Source organism: Nycticebus coucang, chromosome 15, assembly GCF_027406575.1.
Source record: "Nycticebus coucang isolate mNycCou1 chromosome 15, mNycCou1.pri, whole genome shotgun sequence".
In the NCBI taxonomy this organism is placed as follows: Eukaryota; Metazoa; Chordata; class Mammalia; order Primates; family Lorisidae; genus Nycticebus; species Nycticebus coucang.
In genome coordinates this window covers 80,947,288-80,968,426 of record NC_069794.1, presented here as the reverse complement: position 1 = coordinate 80,968,426, position 21,139 = coordinate 80,947,288, and the positions used below count along the sequence as shown (strand labels likewise).

General features: G+C 36.3%; 1 protein-coding gene and 1 non-coding gene across 9 annotated transcripts in view; one reads left to right on the top strand and one right to left on the bottom strand.

The window, feature by feature from the left end:
- The window catches only part of KATNAL1 (katanin catalytic subunit A1 like 1), a 170,413-nt gene that overhangs the window by 60,524 nt on the left and 88,750 nt on the right, over positions 1 to 21,139 (top strand). For all 8 annotated transcript variants that reach the window (XM_053563664.1, XM_053563662.1, XM_053563660.1 and 5 more), the window contains 2 exons: positions 11,532 to 11,726; positions 14,403 to 14,563. In XM_053563664.1, the coding sequence (XP_053419639.1) occupies positions 11,565 to 11,726; positions 14,403 to 14,563 (323 nt within the window). In that variant the 5' untranslated portion in view covers positions 11,532 to 11,564. The remainder of the gene's footprint in view (positions 1 to 11,531; positions 11,727 to 14,402; positions 14,564 to 21,139) is intronic.
- LOC128567066 (U6 spliceosomal RNA) lies at positions 12,532 to 12,638 on the bottom strand. Its single transcript, XR_008374739.1, has one exon. It is a non-coding gene; the product is annotated as a U6 spliceosomal RNA (small nuclear RNA).

Below are 21,139 nucleotides of genomic sequence, written 5' to 3'. Positions count from 1 at the left end.
CTTTAGTATGTTCTTTCTTCTGCTCCTTTTGGTTTTATTTTGCCCCTCACCTCCAGCCAAGATTGTTAAAATAGAAGCTGAAAGCAGAAATAGGGAAACTATAATCCAGGGGTCAAATCCAGCCTGCCACTTTTTCTTGAATGGTCTGTGAAATAGAAGTGATTATTGTATTTTTAAATGTTTAAAATCAACCATATCAAAATATTATTTTGTGATATGTGAGAATTAAATGAAATTCAGATGTTAGTGTCCATCAATAAGGTTTTATTGGAACATAATTATACATAATGGTTTACGTACTGCGTATGGCTACTTTTAGCTAGTATGACAGAGTTGAGGGGTTGTAACAGAGACCATATAGCTTTCTCATGACTTTGTACTGCTGTTTGGTGAACTGTAATCAGTATTTTAAGTGTTGTGTGTGTCACTGCGCTGTGGTATTTTACTTTGTTTTTTATCAGTTCATCATCATGTAAAAATAAGAAATTGTGACAAAAATATAGACTTGTAATGTTATACTTTCAAAGCACAGTGGAGTGTGGTTTATTGCATTATAGACAAAGCCTTGTGTTTATTATATCATAATTCTGTAGCTGTGGTAAAATACAGTATACAATGATGTTACCACAGTAAGCACTCATCACAATATTCCCAACTCACAGGAAGTAATGGTGAGAAAGTTAGAAAATTTAAAAGGGAATATCTTATTTCAGTAGAATTTTCTGCAAAATTAAAAAATGAAAATAAGGCTGCACCCAGAGTAAATTTCCGAATGGCCCATTTGTTATCCAAGCATGGAAGTCATTTACCATTGGTGGGTTAACTAAATTGTGTTTGATTGCAGCATGCACAGAATTATGTCTGGAGAAAGTAAACTTGATTAAGACTGTGAGCCTTTTGGCAAGAACAGTTATTTGAAGAGTTGAGGACATCAGTAATCAATTAAAAAATAAGGCAAATGGGTTTGGGGCCTGTAGCTCAGCAGCTAGGACGCTGGCCACATGCACCGGAACTGGAGGGTAGCCCGTACCCACCAAACAACAGTGATAACTACAACCAAAAAATAGCCGGGCATTGTGGTGGGCACCTATAGTCCCAGCTACTTGGGAGGCTGAGGCAAGAGAATTGGTTAAGGCCAAGAATTTGAGGTTGCTGTGAGCTGTGACATTACAGCACTCTATTGAGAGTGACATAATGAGACTCTCAAAAAAAAAAAAAGGCAAATGATTTTAAGTGGTTTCCTTTGGCTCTTGATGAGTTGACAGATGTTACTAATACTGCACAGTTGTTTATTTGAGAAATCATTGTTGACTTTGAAGTTATTGAGGAATTAGTCTTAATGTATAGTATATGGAATAACTACAGACAAGAATATTTTCAAAAAGTTAAGAAAACACTATTTCTATACAAACTGAAGTGCAGTTTACTAAGACGTGTTACATCTGATGATGGTAAAAATCTATGAGAATGGAAAAATGCTCAGGTGGACAAATGTATAAAGCTGTGAAAATTTGAGATGTTTAAAGTCTATGGTCATTTATTATTTTATTTTTTAGCAGATATTTTAGAGAGAAATTTGAATCCGTCATGTAATATGGAACTAGAGTGTCAACATTTGCTCCAGTTGACTTAGCCATTGTCAGTTCTATGAATTTTTTGTCAGCTATAGAAGCTGAATATCCTTACTTGCCCTACTGTAGAGCAGTTTGATTGCTTAGTGGCTGTAAGGCTTTTGTTTTTGTTGTTGTTTATCCATTCTTTATTTTTTTTATTTATTTTTTTTGAGATTTATTTTTTTTTATTATTAAATCATAGCTGTGTACATTAATGCAATCATGGGGCACCAAACACTGGTTTTATATACCGTATATTTTCATCACACTGGTTAACATGGCCTGCCTGGCATTTTCTTCGTTATTGTGTTAAGACATTTATATTCTAAGTAGCAGTAAGGTTTTATTGCAGACTTCTGAGAGTTAGGGCTGAGATCGAAATTTTTCTGAAAGGGAGGAACTGCTTTCAACTACTATTATTAAACTGAATGGCTTTGGAAATCAACTTTTATTGCAGACTTGATAATGTTTCTTAATGAATTCAACCTAAAATTGCAGGACAAAATAGTGCTTGTATCAAAACTAAAATTGCAGTAAAATTATTTTGATGACAACTAAAGTTGTTTGAATCACAAGTAATCCAAGTCATTTTAATAGCTTTCCATGCTGTCAAAATTAAAACAAAGAAATGAGGTTTCCATTCTCCCCTAGAGTTTCAGTGCATATATTTTTGAGCTCAAACTACACTTGCAGCAGCATTTTTCAGACTTAGATGCAAGTGCAAAGGAAATTTTTATATTATAAAATCCATTTAACTGTGCAGTTGAGGCATTTTTAATTGGAGTGATTAATCTATAATGCTATCATGCAAAAGGCAAAACCTAAAAAGAGGAAAAAATTCTTTCATTGCCTTCCAAACAATGAATATGTTTAATTGAAATCATATGCTTATAATTTGATATCAGTGTGTGGCAGTGTCTACGTGGTATTTTTTGAAAAAAGGGATTTTCAAGGATGAAAAAAGTAAACTCTTTTTTTTTTTTAATTGTTAAATCATAGCTGTGTACATTAGTGCAATCAAGGGGTATAATGTGCTGGTTTCATATACAATCTGCAATATTCTCATCAAACTGTTCAATGTAGCCTTCATGGCATTTTCTTAGTTATTGTATGTAGACATTTGTATTCTGCCTTTAGTAAGTTTCGCCTGTACCCATTCTAAGATGCACCGTAGGTGTGGCCCCACCCATTATCCTCCCTCCACTCTAACCTCCCCCCTCCCTTCCCCTTCCTTGGCCCTTTCTTCATAGTCTTGTGCTATAGTTGGTTATATAGCCTTCATGTGAAAGCTATAATTTAGCTTCATGGTAGGGCTGAGTACATTGGATACTTTTTCTTCCATTGTTGAGGTACTTTGCAAAGAAGAATATGTTCCAGCTCCATCCATGTAAACATAAAAGAGGTAAAGTCTCCATCTTTCTTTAAAGCTGCATAAGATTCCATGGTATACATGTACCACAATTTGCTAGTCCATTCGTGGGTCGATGGGCGCTTGGGTTTCTTCCACGACTTAGCAATTATGAATTGGGCTGCAATAAACATTCTGGTACAGACGTTTTTGTTATATTGTGATTTTTGGTCTTCTGGGTATATACCTAGTAAAGGAATTATAGGATCGAATGGTAGGTCTATTTTTAGGTCCCTAAGTATTCTCCAAACATCCTTCCAGAAGGAACGTATTAGTGTGCATTCCCACCAGCACTGTAGAAGTGTGCCCTTTTCTCCACATCCATGCCAACATCTCTGCTTTTGGGATTTTGTTATGTGGGCTACTCTTACTGGGGTTAGGTGATATCTCAAAGTAGTTTTGATTTGCATTTCTCGGATGATTAAGGATAATGAGCTTTTTTTCATGTGTTTGTAGATCGCGCGTCTGTCTTCTTTAGAGAAGTTTCTCTTCAAGTCCCTTGCCCACTGGAGATGAGATCACGTGTTCCTTTCTTGCTAATACGTTTGAGTTCTCTGTGGATTCTGGTTATTAGACCTTTATCGGAGGTATAACCTGCAAATATTTTCTCCCATTCTGAGGGCTGTCTCCTTGCTTTACTTACTATGTTCTTGGCTGTGCAGAAGCTTTTTAGTTTGATCAGGTCCCAGTAGTGTATTTTTGATACTGCTTCAATTGCCTGGGAAGTCCTCCTCATAAAATATTCACCCAGGCCGATTCCTTCAAGAGTATTCCCTGCACTTTCTTCAAGTATTTTTATAGTTTCATGTCTTAAGTTTAAATCTTTTATCCAGTGAGGGTCTATCTTAGTTAATGGTGAAAGGTGTGGGTCCAGTTTCAGTCTTCTACAGGTTGCCAGCCAGTTCACCCAGCACCATTTGTTAAATAGGGAATCTTATTCCCCACTGGATGTTTTTAATTGGCTTGTCAAAGATCAAATAACGGTAAGTAGCTGGATTCATCTCTTGGTTCTCTGTTCTGTTCCAGACATCTACTTCTCTGTTTCTGTGCGAATACCATGCTGTTTTGATCACTATCTATTTATAGTACAGTCTCAGGTCTGGTAGCATGATTCCTCCTGCTGTGTTTTTATTGCTGAGTAATGTTTTGGCTATTTGAGTTTTTTTCTGATTCCATATAAAATGAAGTATTATTTTTTTCAAGATCTTTAAAATATGACAATGGAGCTTTAATAGGAATTGCATTAAGATTGTATATTGCTTTGGCTGGTATAGACATTTCTTTTTAACTTTTTTTTTTATTAAATTATAGCTGTGTACATTAATGAGATCATGGAGCACCATACACTGGTTTTATAGACTCGTTTGACACATTTTCATAACACTGGTTGAGATAGCCTTCCTGGCATTTTCTTAGTTATTGTGTTAAGACATTTACATTCTACATTTACTAAGTTTCACATATACACTTGTAAGATGCACTGCAGGTGTAATCCCACCAATCCCCCTCCCTGCATCCCCCTCCCTATAGACATTTTAACAATGTTGATTCTTCCCAGCCAAGAGCATGGTATGTTTTTCCATTTGTTAACATCTTCAGCTATTTCTTTTCTTAAAGTTTCATAGTTCTCTTTGTAGAGATCTTTCATGTCCTTTGTTAGGTTTACTCCCAAATATTTCATCTTCTTTGGCACTACTGTGAAAGGAATAGAGTCCTTGACTATTTTTTCAGCTTGGTTATTGTTGATATATATATAAAGGCTACAGATTGATGGGTGTTGATTTTGTAGCCTGAGACATTGCTGTATTCCTTGATCACTTCTAGAAGTTTTATAGTAGAAGCCCTAGTGTTTTCCAGATATACGAGCATATCATCTGCAAAGAGTGAAAGGTTGATCTCTTCTGACCCTATGTGGATACCCTTGATCACCTTTTCTTCCCTAATTGCAATGGCTAAAACTTCCATTACAATGTTAAAGAGCAATGGAGACAATGGGCAACCTTGCCTGGTTCCTGATCTAAGCGGAAATGATTTCAATTGAACTCCATTCAATACGATATTGGCTGTGGGTTTGCTGTAGATGGCCTCTATTAGTTTATGAAATGTCCCTTCTGTACCAATTTTCTTAAGTGTTCTGATCATGAAGGGATGCTGGATATTATCAAAAGCTTTTTATGCATCAATTGAAAGAATCATATGGTCCTTATTTTTTAGTTTGTTTATGTGCTGAATTACATTTATAGATTTACGTATATTGAACCAGCCTTGAGACCCTGGGATAAATCCCACTTGGTCGTGGTGTATAATTTTTTTGATGTGTTGTTGGATTTTGTTTGTTAGGATCTTATTGAGTATTTTAGCATCAATATTCATTAGTGATACTGGTCTGTAATTTTCTTTTCTTGTTGGGTCTTTCCCTGGTTTGGGGATCAAGGTGATGTTTGCTTTGTAGAATGTGTTGGGTAATATTCCTTTTTTTCCCTATATTTTGGAAGAGGTTTAGTAATATAGGTACTAGTTCTTCTTTAAAGGTTTGGTAGAATTCTGACGTAAAGCCATCTGGTTCTGGGCTTTTCTTTTTAGGGAGATTTTGTATAGTTGATGCTATTTCAGAACTTGATATAGGCTTGTTCAACATTTCCACTTTGTTCTGGCTAAGTCTTGGTAGGTGGCATACTTCCAGGTATTGGTTGATTTCGTTCAGATTTTCATATTTCTGAGAGTAGAGTTTCTTGTAGTATTTGTTAAGGATTTTTTTGAATTTCCGAGGGGTCTGTTGTTATTTCATCTTTACCATTTCTGATTCATGAAATTAGAGATTTTACTCTTTTTTTTCCTGGTTAGGTTAGCCAAAGGTTTATCTGTTTTATTCATCTTTTCAAAAAACCAACTTTTGGATTTATTGTATAATTCTTTGTTTTCAATTTCATTTAATTCTGCTCTGATTTTGGTTATTTCTTTTCTTCTGCTGGGTTTGGGGTTGGAGTGTTCTTCCTTTTCCAGTTGCTTGAGATGTCCCATTAAGTTATTAACTTCCTCTCTTTCCATTTTCTTGAGGAAGGCTTTCAGTGCTATAAACTTACCTCTTACGACTGCATTTGTAATATTCCAGAGGTTCTCATAATTCGTGTCTTGGTTGTTGCTTTGTTCCAAAAAATTTGGTGATTTCCTTCTTAATCTTGTCTATAACCCATTCATCCTTCAACATAAGGTTGTTTAGCTTCCATGTTTTTATATGGGTATGCAGGTTCTTGTTGCTTTTGAGTTCAACTTTTATTCCATGATGGTCTGAGAAGATGCAAGGAATAATTTCTATTTTTTTAAATTTGCTGTAGTTAGATTTGTGGCCCAGGATGTGGTCGATTTTGGAGTATGTTCCGTGGGCTGATGAGAAGAATGTGTATTCAGTTTTTTGGGGATGAAATGTTCTGTAGATGTCTGTTAAGTCCAGATGTTGAATGGTTAAGTTTAAATCTAAAATTTCTTTGCTTAGCTTCTTTTTGGAGGATCTATCCAGCACTGCTAAATGGGTGATAAAATCTCCAATTACTATGAAAGAAGTCAAGTTGTTCATGTCTGTTAGAGTTTCTCTTATAAATTGAGGTGCGTTCTGGTTGGGTGCATAAATATTAATAATTGAAATCTCATCATATTGAGTATTACCTTTAACAAATATGAAGTGTCCATCTTTATCCTTCCTTATTTCAGTTGGTTTAAAGCCTATTGCATCTGTGAATAGGATTGTAACGCCTGCTTTTTTCTGCTTTCTATTTGCCTGGGATATGGATGACCATCCCTTCACCTTTAGTCTATATTTGTCTTTTAATGTAAGATGAGATTCTTGTATGCAGCAGATATCTGGCTTGAGTTTTTGTATCCAGTCAGCCAGCCTGTGCCTCTTTAGAGAAGAATTTAAGCCATTCACATTAACTGGGAATATTGATAAGCCTTTCGAGAATCCGGTGGACATTTTTAATCCTTTTGCGACTGTGGAATTTTGAATTTGATCAAAATTTTCTGGGTGGGTTTACTTTTGTGGTGGAGGATTACGCTGGTTTTTATGTAGGATAGGTCTGAGAATATCCTGGAGAGCTGGTTTAGTTATGACAAATTTCTTCAACATGTGAATTTCATTGAAGTATTTAATTTCTCCATCATAAATGAAACTCAGTTTAGCTGGGTACAGGATCCTGGGTTGAAAGTGATTTTGCTTTAGGAGATTAAAAGTCGATGACCATCCTCTTCTAGCTTGAAAGGTTTCAGCAGAGAGATCTGCGGTTATTCTAATATTGTTGCCTTTGTAGGTGATGGTTTTCTTTCGTGTGGGTGCTTTTAGTATTTTCTCCTTCATATTAACTTTAGTGAAATTGATAATGATGTGTCTGACGGATGTCTTATTTGGGTTGAGTCATGCTGGAGTTCTGAAACTGCTATCTGAATTTCAGGATCTCTTGGCAAGTCTAGATAGGTCTCCTTGATAATCTCATGGAGTAGAGACTCTGTGCCTTGTGAAGCCACTTCCTTGATTTTGGGGATCCCTATAAAGTCAATATTGGTTTTCTTCTAATTATCCCAGAGCTCTCTGAGAGAGTGATCTGTTTTTGCCCTCCATTTTTCTTCCTCTCTGAGAGTTTGGGAGCAATCAAAAGCTTTATCTTCAATGTCAGAAATCATTTCTTCTGCTTGCTGCATTCTGTTACTGAGGGATTCTACTGTGTTTCTGAGATCTTTGAGGTCTGCAACTTCTCGTCTCAATGTGTCAAAACCTTTGGTCATTTGGTTTTTGAATTCGTTTAATTCTTCAGATATCTTTTCGGTTACTGCTTGGAATTCTAATTCGATCTATTTGCTATCCAGATTCTGAATTTGATTTCTGACATCTCAGCTATTTGTTTGTGCATGAGATGTTGTGCTATGTCTGCCCTATTGATCTTGGGGGAGTTGATCTACTCTGATTATTCATATTGCCAGAGTTTTTCTTTTGATTTCACCTCATTATTGTTTTTCACTGTTGACTATGGCCGTCCTCAGAGTTGGGGAGGTGTCTCTACAAGATTAGACCCCAGCGGGATCACTGTATAGTTGCTGGATCTTTGTAGGGAGTGACCCTGTGTAGTTCCTCTGGGGCTGCCCCAGCCTCGAATTTCTGGTTGTGGAAGCAGCTCTGAAGTGTGACACACCCGGATTCAGCAACAGGTCGGGAGGTGGTGCGCACGGTTCTGGGAGTCTCTGGCCCCCAGTGACTTTGGCACAGAGAGCCCTAGGCTCCAGGAGTCTCTGGCCAGGAGAAGGGCTCTGCGCAGAGGCCAGGTGGGCTCCGGAGTTACGTGGCTACCAGAGTCCCTGGCCAGATGTGCAGGCTGGTGTGGAAGTAGGGAGCGTACAGGAGTGAGGATGCACTCCTCGCAGTTCCTGGTCAGGGCATGTGGAGGCCCGGCGGGCACGGGTCACGGTTTGGGGGTCATGGCACAGCTCTTTGGAGGTCCGGGTGGTCCCAAGCACAGCAGTTTGAGGTTGCTATGATCTGTGACACCACGGCACTCTACCCAGGGTAACAGCTTGAGGTTCAAGTGTGCCAAAACCCTTCTGACGCTGCTGCTGAGGGTTAAGACTACAAGGCATCTCAGTCCCCATGTTTAGGCTGCTCTGTCACTAGGTTACTAGCTCCCGCCCGATCCTTGCTCTGAGACCTTCAGGGTGAAGCTTGCTGGAGCAGTTCTCTCACAATGGCTCCCTGTGGCCCACAGCCAAACACTATTAGGTCCATATGGCTCAGCGGCTCAGTCTGGGGCCCTAGACAATGCCCAAAGTTCTCCACACTTCTGCTCAAGCTCTCCCCAAGGCAGTTCAACTGAGTGCCAAGTCCAAAAACACTGAAACAGTTCGCAGGTAAGGCCTTTCCGGTTTGCAGTCTCACTGCTGCTTGTACTTACGTCTGCTGACGGGATTAGGTTGATCGAACACTCACAACCACTTGGCAGTTTTCCCCTGTTTTGGTCCTCCTCTTGGGGTCCAGCAGTCCCTTGCTGAGTGCATGTATCCTCAAAGGGATGATTATAGGCAGATCCCACCAGCCAGAGATGCCTGGAGTCTTATCTCCCCAGACTCACCGTGCCCAGTTGCAGGGAAGCTGTTACTTGGCCCCCATCTTCATAAACTCTCTTAAAGATCAGCACTAATAACATATGAACATTTGCAATTGATTTTGATGATAACGCTTAAGTTTGAATTCCAAGTAAGTGAAATATTAGAGTTCCATTCTTCTCATTAGTTGACCTGTCTTACAGAAGGTTGTATTCTGTTATTACTGTATAAAACTATACTTTTTATTTTGAGACAAAGGTAGAGTGCCTTGGGTAGGCTGAATTTTGTTAACAAATATTGTGGAAATTTTTGTCTCATTATTTAAGTTCTTTTATAATATCCCCAATTTTCCTTGTTAGTCCTCAAAATCTAAACTATTTACTGCTTGGTCCTTTAGAAGAAAAGATATTTTTTATCCTTCATACTTGTGTATCCCTGCTTATTAGCAGAATTGATATTGTTGTGTCTCAGTGACTTTAGTTAATTTGTTTATTTATTTATTTGTTTATTTTGCCTTGCCCATATTTTCTCCACAGTGACTTCAAAAGGAAATAACTTATGGAGCAGCTTTGTTTCTACTGGATTTTTTTTTTTTCGCAGTTTTTGGCAGGGGCTGTGTTTGAACCCGCCACCTCTGGCATATGGGGCCGGCACCCTACCACTTTGAGCCACAAGCCCCACCCCTCTACTGGATTTTTTAATTGCAGTTTATTCATTATAATAAGACCTTACTGTTTTATGTTAGCACTCTATATTTGAAGAAGAGACTTTCTGTGGTTGTCCTGCACTCTGGATAGATCTGCTTTGCATTGAAATTTGTAATGGTATGAAAGTAATGTGCTATTTGCTATAGTGTGATTCTCAAGCAACATAACTCTACCTTCTAGGAACCTATACTGGATGGAATAAGCACCAAATAATATAATAAAATTCATAAAGAAATAGCTTTATTTTCAAGAACATGCCGAAGTCAGTTAAAATGCCTAGAACTAGTTAAATTTAATTTTGAGGAAGAATTTTTGAGCTCCTAAACAATAGATAAATGAGAGAAAGGGAAAGTCAGGCTCCCCAAATCAAAGTTTGATTCACTCAGGAAAGCATAGGGAAGTATTTTGATTTTCTCTATTATGTGTATTCATTTTTTTTCTGTTCTAGGAAATAAGATGAGGCAATTTAGACTCATTTCCAGGCTATCATTCTTTACATCTCTGGCTTCCTATTCTTTATAGTCTTGAGAGGAACATGTTTTTGCATAGAATCCTTGTATTATCTAGGCAACTTTTGGAAAGTGCCCAAGAAACAGTTATTATTCTGGAGGGCTTTGATGCAAACCAGAGGTATAGAAGATATTATAATTAGTATCTCATAGAAAATGATTAACGATAGTTATTTGTGCAGCCAAAAGCTGTAGGGAATAACAGAATCATAGAAGATTGCACATTGAAGAGCAAAAAGAGTTCAGATAGTTTAATTCATAGTTTTTTTTTTTTTAACATAGATTTAATTTAAGTGTATGGGGCCATTAAGTGCATATAAACAATGCATGGGCAGATATAGGCTGGCTGCATCTATAAAATAAGGTTGTTCTTTTAAGTATAGCTTTTTATTCTTGTGGCCAAATGTTTTAGTGAGAACTAATTATCTTTTAACTAATGTCAGTGGAAATATAACATTCACATATTTATGTGATGTTTATGTATTTATGTCTGTGTTGTCAAAATAAATTGAATAAAACAAAGCAAGGCTATCTTTGCTATGCGTGCTGCTTGTAATTATGAATGAATGAGGAAGATGTATATTGTCCAGTTTATATACCTGTAAATAAATCAATAGTTCAGAGCTTCTTAACTTCTCTCCCTATTACTAACTTGGTTGTAAATGTGATCGCCTTTGTATGTCCCAAATTGGAAATGTTGTTCAGTATTTAAGATGTATTCTGATAACCTTGCATGAAAGGTAATTGTTTTGACTTTCTAAGTAACTTTAAGTAGATATTTATTTATTTTATTTTTGAGCTTGTGTTTATTAATTTCGTAGGAAGCTTTTAATTACATATTGATGGTATTATTTATTTCTTTTTGAGACAAAGGTAGAGTGCTCTGGGTAGAGTGCTGTGGTGTCCTACTTACAGCAACTCTTGGGTTCAAGTGATCATCTTGGCTTAGCCTCCTGAGTAGCTGGGACTATAAGTGTCCACCATAACACCTGGCTAATTTTTCTATTTTTGGTGGAGACGGGGTCTTGCTCTTGTTCAGGCTGGTCTCCTGAACTCCGGCGATTTGCTCACCTAGGCTTGCCAGAATGCTACTAGGATTTACGGGCATGAGCTACCTTGCCCGGTCCCCTTAAGTAGATATTTAAGTAATAAAAAATGTTTTAAAGTTTGTGCTGAAAACTTTTAAAAAGTCATTATGTTTTATGTTTAGGTCTCTGAAAGAGATTGAAAGCATAAGCAAAAGATGAATTTGGCTGAGATTTGTGACAATGCAAAGAAAGGAAGAGAATATGCACTTCTTGGAAATTACGACTCATCAATGGTTTATTACCAGGGGGTGATACAGCAGATTCAGAGGCACTGCCAGTCAGTCAGAGATCCAGCTGTCAAAGGCAAATGGCAACAGGTAAGAAGAAAATGTTGAAGTATTCAATGGATGAGGATGGCAGCCCAGTACACTTGAGAGATTAGATTAGAAAATTATTTTAAGACATCTTGAAAAGTTCTTGTTTTTCAGAATAGTGAAATATATTTAAAATGTACTCTGAACAATTTTCTAATATCTGATTATTGTTTTATTTTTGATTACATATTTCATGAGGGTATATTTTGAAGATATTCAATTCTAATTGAATCTACTTTTAATTCTTTTCCCAATCTGTTAATTGTATGTGACTATAAATTTTCAAAATAAGATATTTCTACTTGCCCTTTCCCCTTTTCATTTTTACATGTAATTTTGTCTTATTTCATCAAACTTTTCCTTTAAAAAGTTTCCGTATCTTTTGAAAGACTCCTTACAAATGCAAATGTGTAAGATAATAAAAATTAAAATGTTTGCTGTCTTTCACTATATAACTTGATTATTTAATAGTACAGTAAATAAACACTTGAATTATAATTGCCCAACTTAACTATTTTTTAAATTTAGTTTTAATTTAATATTTTAATTGATCAATATCTTCTAACATAGTTCTTGCTTTGGTGTCCTAATTCCTGATTCTTTGTAACTTTAAAAGAATGTTTTTTACAAGTACTACTATTAAAAGTAATATGTATTTATTTAACAACATGGTTAAATAAAACAATCCATCTTCAATAAAGTTTAAACAGAATTGGCTTTTGTTTTATAAGGGCTTATTAATTAAGTTTGTATTTTTCACCTATTATACTAAAACACTATACCATACATTTTAGAAAACTTTAAGTCAGAAAATATGGAACACTTCATAAGTTTGTGTGTCACCCTTATGCAGCGGCCATGCTAATTTTCTTTGTCTTGTTCCAATTTTATCATATATGTTGCCAAAGCAAGCACTCTCCACTTATTGTTAAAACTTAAAATATTTTTAAAATAAAAAGTACAAAGTCAAGCATTTCTTTGAAGTTTTCATTTTATGTACTAATGCCTTTCAAGTGTTTCTTCTAATTTTCCACTAGTTAGAAATTGATGTTTTACTAAATTTTGAGGGTAAATCTGGCTTATTTTCTGATTTAAGAGTTACCAAATTATGATGAGTGACAGCAATGTATTTCCTGTAACTCAGGCTGAAATTTTACTTGTTTTTTTCTATCCCTCCTACTAGCCACAGGCAAGGTAGTTTATTAATTGATTATGGAATATTTTTGACATGGTCTTAGTTGTGTGTGTTAAATAGTTACAGTTTCTATTCAGATGTTTCTATTGTCTTCTTTCCATTGGGTTCTGAAATTTCATTTCTCTTAGTATAGCATATTATATACAATTGTGTGTATTAACAATTGAATTCTTTTTTTGTTTTTGAGATGGAGTCTCACTTTGTTGCCCTCAGTCGAGTGCTCTAGCATCATAGCTCACAGCAACCTCAAACTCTTGGGCTCAAGAGATTCTCTTGCCTCAGCCTCCCAAGTAGCTGGGACTACAGGCGCCCGCCACAACGCCCAGCTAAACAATCAAATTTTACCGAGATTTTTCTTTGGTTCTATAGCTCTTTTGTATGTTCCCTCTTAATATAGTATTCAAGATTAAGGGAAAGTTTCTTATGCTTTGATTTATAGTAAAATGTAATTTCTAGTTTAAAAAATTTAGAATAGTTAAAATGAATTTATAAATGTAATTTTTAGTCTTTATCTGTTTGCTTTTGAAAACTAGTTTGAGCTCAGAGTTTGAAAGCATAAGAATTATCTTACATTAGGTACTCAATTAAATATTTTACGTATAGGAAAAATACTGCTTTAGAATTCAAAATAAACTTTGCACAGGACATGAAAGATTTAAATAAGGCCAAAAGAATTCAGATTTTATGTAGAACAGAATTGAAATAAAAATTGGAAGTGTGGGTGGTGCCTGTTGCTCAGTGGGTAGGGCACCGGCCCCATATACCGAGGGTGGCGGGTTCGAACCCAGCCCCAGCCAAACTGCAACAACAACCAAAAAAATAGCTAGGTGTGGTGGCAGGCACCTGTAGTCCAGCTACTCAGGAGGCTGAGGAAAGAGAATCACCTAAGCCCAGGAGTTGGAGGTTGCTGTGAGCTGTGACAGTACAGCGCTCTACTGAGGGTGATAAAGTGAGACTGTCTCTACCAAAAAAAAAAAAATTGGAAGTGTGTAATTCATACTGTTACCCTATTTCTGGCTTTTGGACAGTTGTAACAGGCATTTTATATTTATCGATACTGAGGATAGGAAATGCTGGTAAAATTTTTTGAGATCTATTTACAAATACAGTACAACAGTAGGACTTAGCACAGCATTTTAGATTTTGGGAAGTGGTTAACTAATTACCAGTAGTAGCTTGTTTTAAATTGTATTAATGATCATTATATTTTTGGTAGAAATGGTTTCATTATGAAAAATATATTACTACTTTGCTTATTAAAAGGGGTATATAATTATATCTTTTTTCTAACTAATTTCTGCTCTTTTCTCTACCTTACTTTAAATAATTCTTTGTGTTTTTGAGTATGTTTTTACATTCTTTGAATGGCATTAAGAAAACTTGCATTATATAGCAATTTATTATTTACAACGTATAAAAATCTTTTATTACAATTTATAAAATCTTCTAACAGTTTCTAGAATAAAAGTTAATTTTTTTTTAAGGTTCGGCAGGAATTGTTGGAAGAATACGAACAAGTTAAAAGTATTGTCAGCACTTTAGAAAGTTTTAAAATCGACAAGCCCCCAGATTTCCCTGTGTCCTGTCAAGATGAACCGTTTAGAGATCCTGCTGTCTGGCCACCCCCTGTTCCTGCAGAACACAGGTAAATGGGACTTTATATTCCCTTTAGGTCCTTCCAGTTTATTAGTATTCAGAGTAGAGCTTGAATTGAACAAAGTATGAAAAAGTATTTTTGAGGGCATATAAATTTAATATGTTTTTAACGTTCACACTTCTAGGTGGTGTACAGTTTGTATCTGGTAAAAAGCATAAACAAAGCACTTGTCCTATATCTTGCTTTTTGAATGGTTAGTTACTATAGTAATAATACAATCCTATTAGTTCCAAAATGTATCAATTAAGAAGAGTTGTCTTAGGTTTCATGCTATTGGCATCAAAACTTGGATAGTAGTTTTGCTTTTTTTTTTCCACTTTAAGAGACTCTTAAAAACTTCAAATGAGATGGTAGAGAAATCAGATTTTCCTGATTGGGCCTACAGCCAATTTTCAGAGCCTTAGTGTAGAAGGAACCTTACCAGTAGTGTTTAAGTGGCTTGTTACTTAAAAGTCAAGTTACTAATGTGGCCTGTACGGCTCAATGTTTACCTCCCATTGGTTTTCTCTGACACCCAGCCTATGCACCATCTACTTTAAACCTCTTTCTTTTTGCTTTTTTCAGTCTTCTTGTCCGTGCAGTCTGTTTTTCTGCAGGGAATACCCATTATCTCTATCTCTAACTAAGCAACTCATATTCATTGTACAAGTCTCACCTTTAAAAACTATCAGCCTTTTGTGATTTGCCCAGGCATAACAGTTTGTTACAATAGTTAACATGTTGCATTTATTATTTCACAAGATTAGGAGCTTTGCAAGGAAAAAAAGGTCATGGTTTTATTAAAAAAAAATAAAAAATGTCCATTGCTAGCACAGGGGTTGGCACATAGTAGGCATTCAACCAACATTGAATGAATAATTCCATTAATTTAACAAGTGAGGAAGCTGAAGCCCGAGAGACCCTGACTTGTAAATTAGGCTAGACCAATGTCTGAGTGTAGGTCTTTCTGGCTTTCTATCTACTTTATTGTGAAAGTGATATTGTGACCAGAGTGTTGGACCATGGATCATAAGTTTTCCTTTGGTTAGTAGCTATGATCATTAGTTTAACTTACTGATTTCTTAAAGTTTTCTAAAAACATTTTACAGATTGTAAAAAGTGGTTAATTTATTCCTACAGGATTTTTTCCCACTGGGTTGCAGGTAATTTCGTGATTTCACTGCAAGAACACTAGATAAGGATTTTTTTTAAGGTCTGTAGTAATGTTTTTTCCACTGATGTATCCACCTTCAGATGTTTTTGGACTAAGGTGACTCTTACCCCCAAAAGCTAGTGTTTCAAGAGTTGTAGGATTGTTATCATGTAATTTCCAAAGTAAAGACTGAAAAAAAAAATGGCATTATGATTTATCAGAACTTGAAAATTTTCTGTCTTTATATATAAAGAAATACCTTACTTTTTTACTGAAAGTTATTTTTTTTATTTATTTATTTATTTATTTATTTAAAGATAGAGCCTCAAGCTGTAGCCCTGGGTAGAGTGCCGTAGCATCACATCACACAGCAACCTCCAACTCCTGGGCTTAGGCAATTCTCTTGCCTCAGCCTCCCAAGTACCTGGGACTACAGGTGCCCACCACAATGCCTGGCTATTTTTTGGTTGTAATTGTCACTGTTTGGCAGGCCCAGGCTGGGTTTGAACCCGAACCTGCTAGCTCTGATGTATATGTGGCTGGCACCTTAGCCACTTGAGCTCTAGGCACCACCCTTTTACTGAAAGTTATTCTGAAATATACTTGTAATTTAAAACTAAAAGCTGACAATAACTTTAAATATAGGAATATATGTTCAGTATTGATAGAACACTGATTTATTTCTAAAAGTAGTGTCCACAGTTAATAACTCTAATGTTTATGGCTCAGACTCAATACAAAATTGTGGATGGCGTTTTCCCATTGATGAATATTAACCTGAAAACTTATTAGAATAACACTGAGACAATTTTGTCCTTTCTTAACTGTTTATAAAAGATTTCATTTAATTTTATGCTTTTTTTTCTTTAGACAGTCTCACTCTGTCACCCAGCTAGGGGTGGTGTCATTATAGCTCACTGCAGCCTTGAATGCCTAGGCTCAAATGTGATACTTGTTTCTTAATCCTTTTTCTTAATGAAAGTAAAAGATGAATGCCCTAGAATATATTTCTCTGAGCCTCCTGTCTCTTTTTTTTTGAGACAGAGTCTTGCTATATTGTCCTCAGTAGAGTGCTGTGATGTCACAGCTCACAGCAACCTCAAACTCTTGGACTTGAGCAATTCTCTTGCCTCAGCCTCCCAAGTAGCTGGGACTACAGGTGTCCACCATAACGCCCAGCTTTTTTTTGTTGCAGTTGTCCTTGTTGTTTTAGCAGGCCCAGGCTGGGTTCGAACCCACCATCCCCCGTGTATGTGGCCAGTGCCCAACCACTGAGCTACAGGTGCCAAGCCCCTCCTGTCTCTATTCTTTTTTTTTTTTTTTTTTTTTTTTTTTTTTTGAGACAGAGCCTTGCTATGTTGCCCTTGGTACTGTGCTACAGGTGCTGAGCAAGCTCTTCATTAATTCTTTTTAAAGTTTCCTTTGTATATAGCTATTATATGTGGGTTTTTTTCCTTGTGTATCAGAAATCCTTAATCAGAGTAAATGTAAGATCATATATTGCCTGGAAGAAAAAGGTTCCCATTCCTACGTGTATCATCAACAACAAGAGGGAAACACCTAACAACTCCACAGGGTTTTATTAGAGAAGGTATTATGTTTAATACCTTGAATAATAGCATGGGATCAGTAGTTTTAAACTTTATGAATAAAATCTTTAAGTGAAGCAACAGGTATTTCATCAATTAATATAAGGCACATGTTAAAAAGCAAATCCTACACTGGTTCACGGCTCAGAATGTTTACAACAGCTAATAAGTAAATATTTAGGTTTAAGTTTAGAGTTAAAAATTGTTAGAGGTTAGAGTTACGAGGTATTTTTTTTTCTTTCACAAACTTTTGTCTCTTCTCCAAGTCATATAAAACAAACGTAATAAAATTTTCACCTAGAGATAATGAGTAATGGATATAGACCTCGGATATTTGGTTTAATGGAAAAATACTTACTTCACTTGAGTTCATGAGATATCAAACTCTGCTTCTGAACATACTCGCTTTAATGACCTTGAGCAAGTTATTTAACTTAGGTAAACATTAGTTTCACTGTGTCTAAAATAGGGATGTCTACTTCATGGAACTGAATAAGGGCATTTAATGTCTAAAACAGTAACTGGCATGTAATACATAATTAAAGTGAATGGTCAGCTATTAAATAAAGTACTAAATATTCTTTGTTTTTGCCGTTTTTGGCCGGGGCCAGGTTTGAACCCACCACCTCCAGTATATGGGGCCGGCACCCTACTCCTTTGAGTCACAGGCGCCTCCCAAAGTACTCAATATTCTTTCAGATAAATATCAAGAGAATAACAGAATTAAAAAATGATACCCTCATTTATATAACTTCTCAAGTAATTTATTTTCTCCCTGTATAATTCCTTAATTTTCTGAAACATTTTGAGTAATTCTGGGAGACAGGATGTGGTTTTTTAAATGTCGTAATCTTACAAAATTGGTGGTTATTTTCAAGGAAAGAATGATGATAGTTAATAATTATTAGTCACTTACTATATGTTTTACAAGCATTATCCTATTTAAACTTCCGGTGATCTCATGAAGTAGGTATTGTTATTGTGCTCATACTATTGATAATTTACTACTATGAATCCCTCTGCAAGTTGACCACCCAAGGGACCGTAACAAACTGATCAACATATGGATGTGGTCAACATCAGGAACTGGATACATACATTGTGGTGCATGTCTGATCTGTGAAAATTAGGGCAACTTGAGGTTGTCATTGTAGGAAGATGGTCAACTATGGAGGTTCTATTGTTTTATGTACTTATTAAATTCTTATCAGTGGTGGGAGAATAAAGAAACCGAATCACTTAATGAAATAAGTATTGATATTTTAGGTGTAATTAAATAATTTTTTCTATGGGAGCATCACACTGAAATCACACTACATTAACTTTTAAGACAAAACTACTTTTCTTTTTGTTTTGTTTTGTTTTTATTAAATCATAACTGTATACATTGATGCATTAGTGGGGTTCATTGTACTGATTTGATATACAGTGTGAAATGCTTACATTGAACTGATTAACACATCCATCATCATTATACTTTTTTCTTAATAGTACAAAACTACTACTTTATCCCTAGTGCAGTATACCAAGGTAATCTGTGTACTATGATTTCCCACCAGTGGTTTTGCCACATTTGTTTGAAGTTTTACCATCTATGTCATGCATCTGCTGAGTTTAATCATTATCATGGTTTTTGTGTTTTGTTTTTTCTAAGAGATGAGGTTTTGCTTTGTTGCCTAGGCTGGAATGCAGTGGTATCTGATCATAGCTCATTGCAACCTCAAATTCTTGGTGCAAACAGTCCTCCCTGCCTCATCCTCCTAAATAGGTGGGACTACAGACATGCCACCACACCTGTCTAATTTTAAAAAGGGTTTTAGTGATGGGATTCCACTGTATTTCCCAGGCTGGTCTCAAATTCCTAGCCTCAAGTAATCATCCTCCTTCAGCTTCCCAAGTTGCTGGGATTATAGGCCAAAGCCACTGCACCTAGCCCATGACCGTGTTTTTCTGTTTTTTTTTTTTTTCTTTTTTTTCTTTTATTTTTTTATTGTTGGGGATTCATTGAGGGTACAATTTTTTTTTTCTTAATTAAAAAATATATTTAAGATTACTCCACTGATATTCTTGTTTGAGATTTTCCAAGGAGAACTGAGAAAAAATAAATATCAGTTGCTGGCCAGTAATTAATGCTGTGTACTTAATTGCCTTCATGTGTATCTTGTTGCTTAATTTTTTTTTTTTTTTTATTGCTAGGGATTCATTGAAGATACAAGAAACCAGGTTACACTGATTGCTTTTGTTAGGTAAAGTCCCTCTTATAGGGCAGCGCCTATGGCTCAGTGAGTAGGGCGCCAGCCTCATATACCAAGGTTGGCAGGTTAGAACCCGGCCCCGGCCAAGCTGCAACAAAAAAGTAGCCGGGCGTTGTGGGGGGCACCTGTAGTCCCAGCTACTCGGGAGGCTGAGGCAAGAGAATCACCTAAGCCCAAGAGCTGGAAGTTGCTGTGAGCTGTGATGCCACAGCACTCTATCGAGGGCAACAAGGTGAGACTCCGTCTCTTAAAAAAAAAAAAAGTCCCTCTTACAATTGTGTCTTGCCCCCAAAAGGAGTGTTATACATAGGAGACCCTACCCCTTCCCTCCTGCTTTCTTTCCCCTACTCTCCCCATCCCTCATCCCCCACTGCAGCACAAGAGTGGAGAAGCATGAAGCCTGTGTATTCAATTTTGATATGAGGACAATTAATGACCATGTTTTAAATCCACCAGCAGTTGCTTGGATTAGATTCATTGCCTTAAATGTGAGCAAATTGAGCTACAAAAGTAGGATCATGATGGGAGGTAATGGCAGTATTAGAATTAAACTCCAAAGAGATGGAGGCTCCAGATTGTTCTTAGTCTCCTAAGTTAAAAGATTTCTTGTATAAATGAAATGATTTTATAATATTTTATTTTGTAGGCTTATTAAATGCATTCTCTTTAATGAGCAGCTGGGAGACTTGAAGCCATGAAACTTAAGATTTTCTATTTTGGGGCAGTAGTTGGCAGTAGTTATTTAATAAAATATTTTATTCTTTATTCAGCTTAAAAAATAAATATGGTAGTTTTCACCCTCCCCCAGCTTTATTGAGTTGACATTAAAAATTGTATGTATTTAAGGTATAAAACTTGATAATTTGATATACATATACACTGTGTAGAATATTCAATTGCATTAAGCTAATTAACATATCCATAAACTCAGGTGGTTTATCATATTTTCTTTTTTTTTTTTCGTTTTTGAGATAGAGTCTCACTTTGTCACCCTCTGCAGAGTGCTGTGATGTCATAGCTCACAGCGGCCTCCAACTCTTGGGCTCAAGTGATTCTTTTGCCCCAGCCTCCCAAGTAACTAGGACTACAGGTGCCCGCCACAATGCTCAGCTATTTTTAGAGGTGGGATCTCACTGTTGCTCAAGCTGGTCTCAAACCTGTGAGCTCAAGCAATCCACACACCTCAACTTCCCAAAGTGCTAGGATTACGGGCATGAGCCACAGTGCCCAGCCTAATATTTTCTTTTCTTTTTCATTTTGTGGTGAGAACACTTAAGAACTTCTCTTTTAGCAAATTTCAAGTATTTATAGTTATTAACTATACAAGATCTCCAGAACTTATTCATCTTGCATTACTGAAACTTTGTACCCCCTGATCAACATCACCCTGCTTCTCTCTCCCCATGCCCTGGTGACCTCCATTCTGTTCTGTATTTCTCTGAGTTTGACTCTTTTATATTCTATACATAGGTGAGACCATGAAGCAGTTGTCTTTTTGCATCTGGCTTATTTCACTTAGCAAGGTATGCTCAAGGTTCATCCATGTTGCAAATGGCAAGGTTTTCTTTGTCTTTCTTTCTTTTTTTTC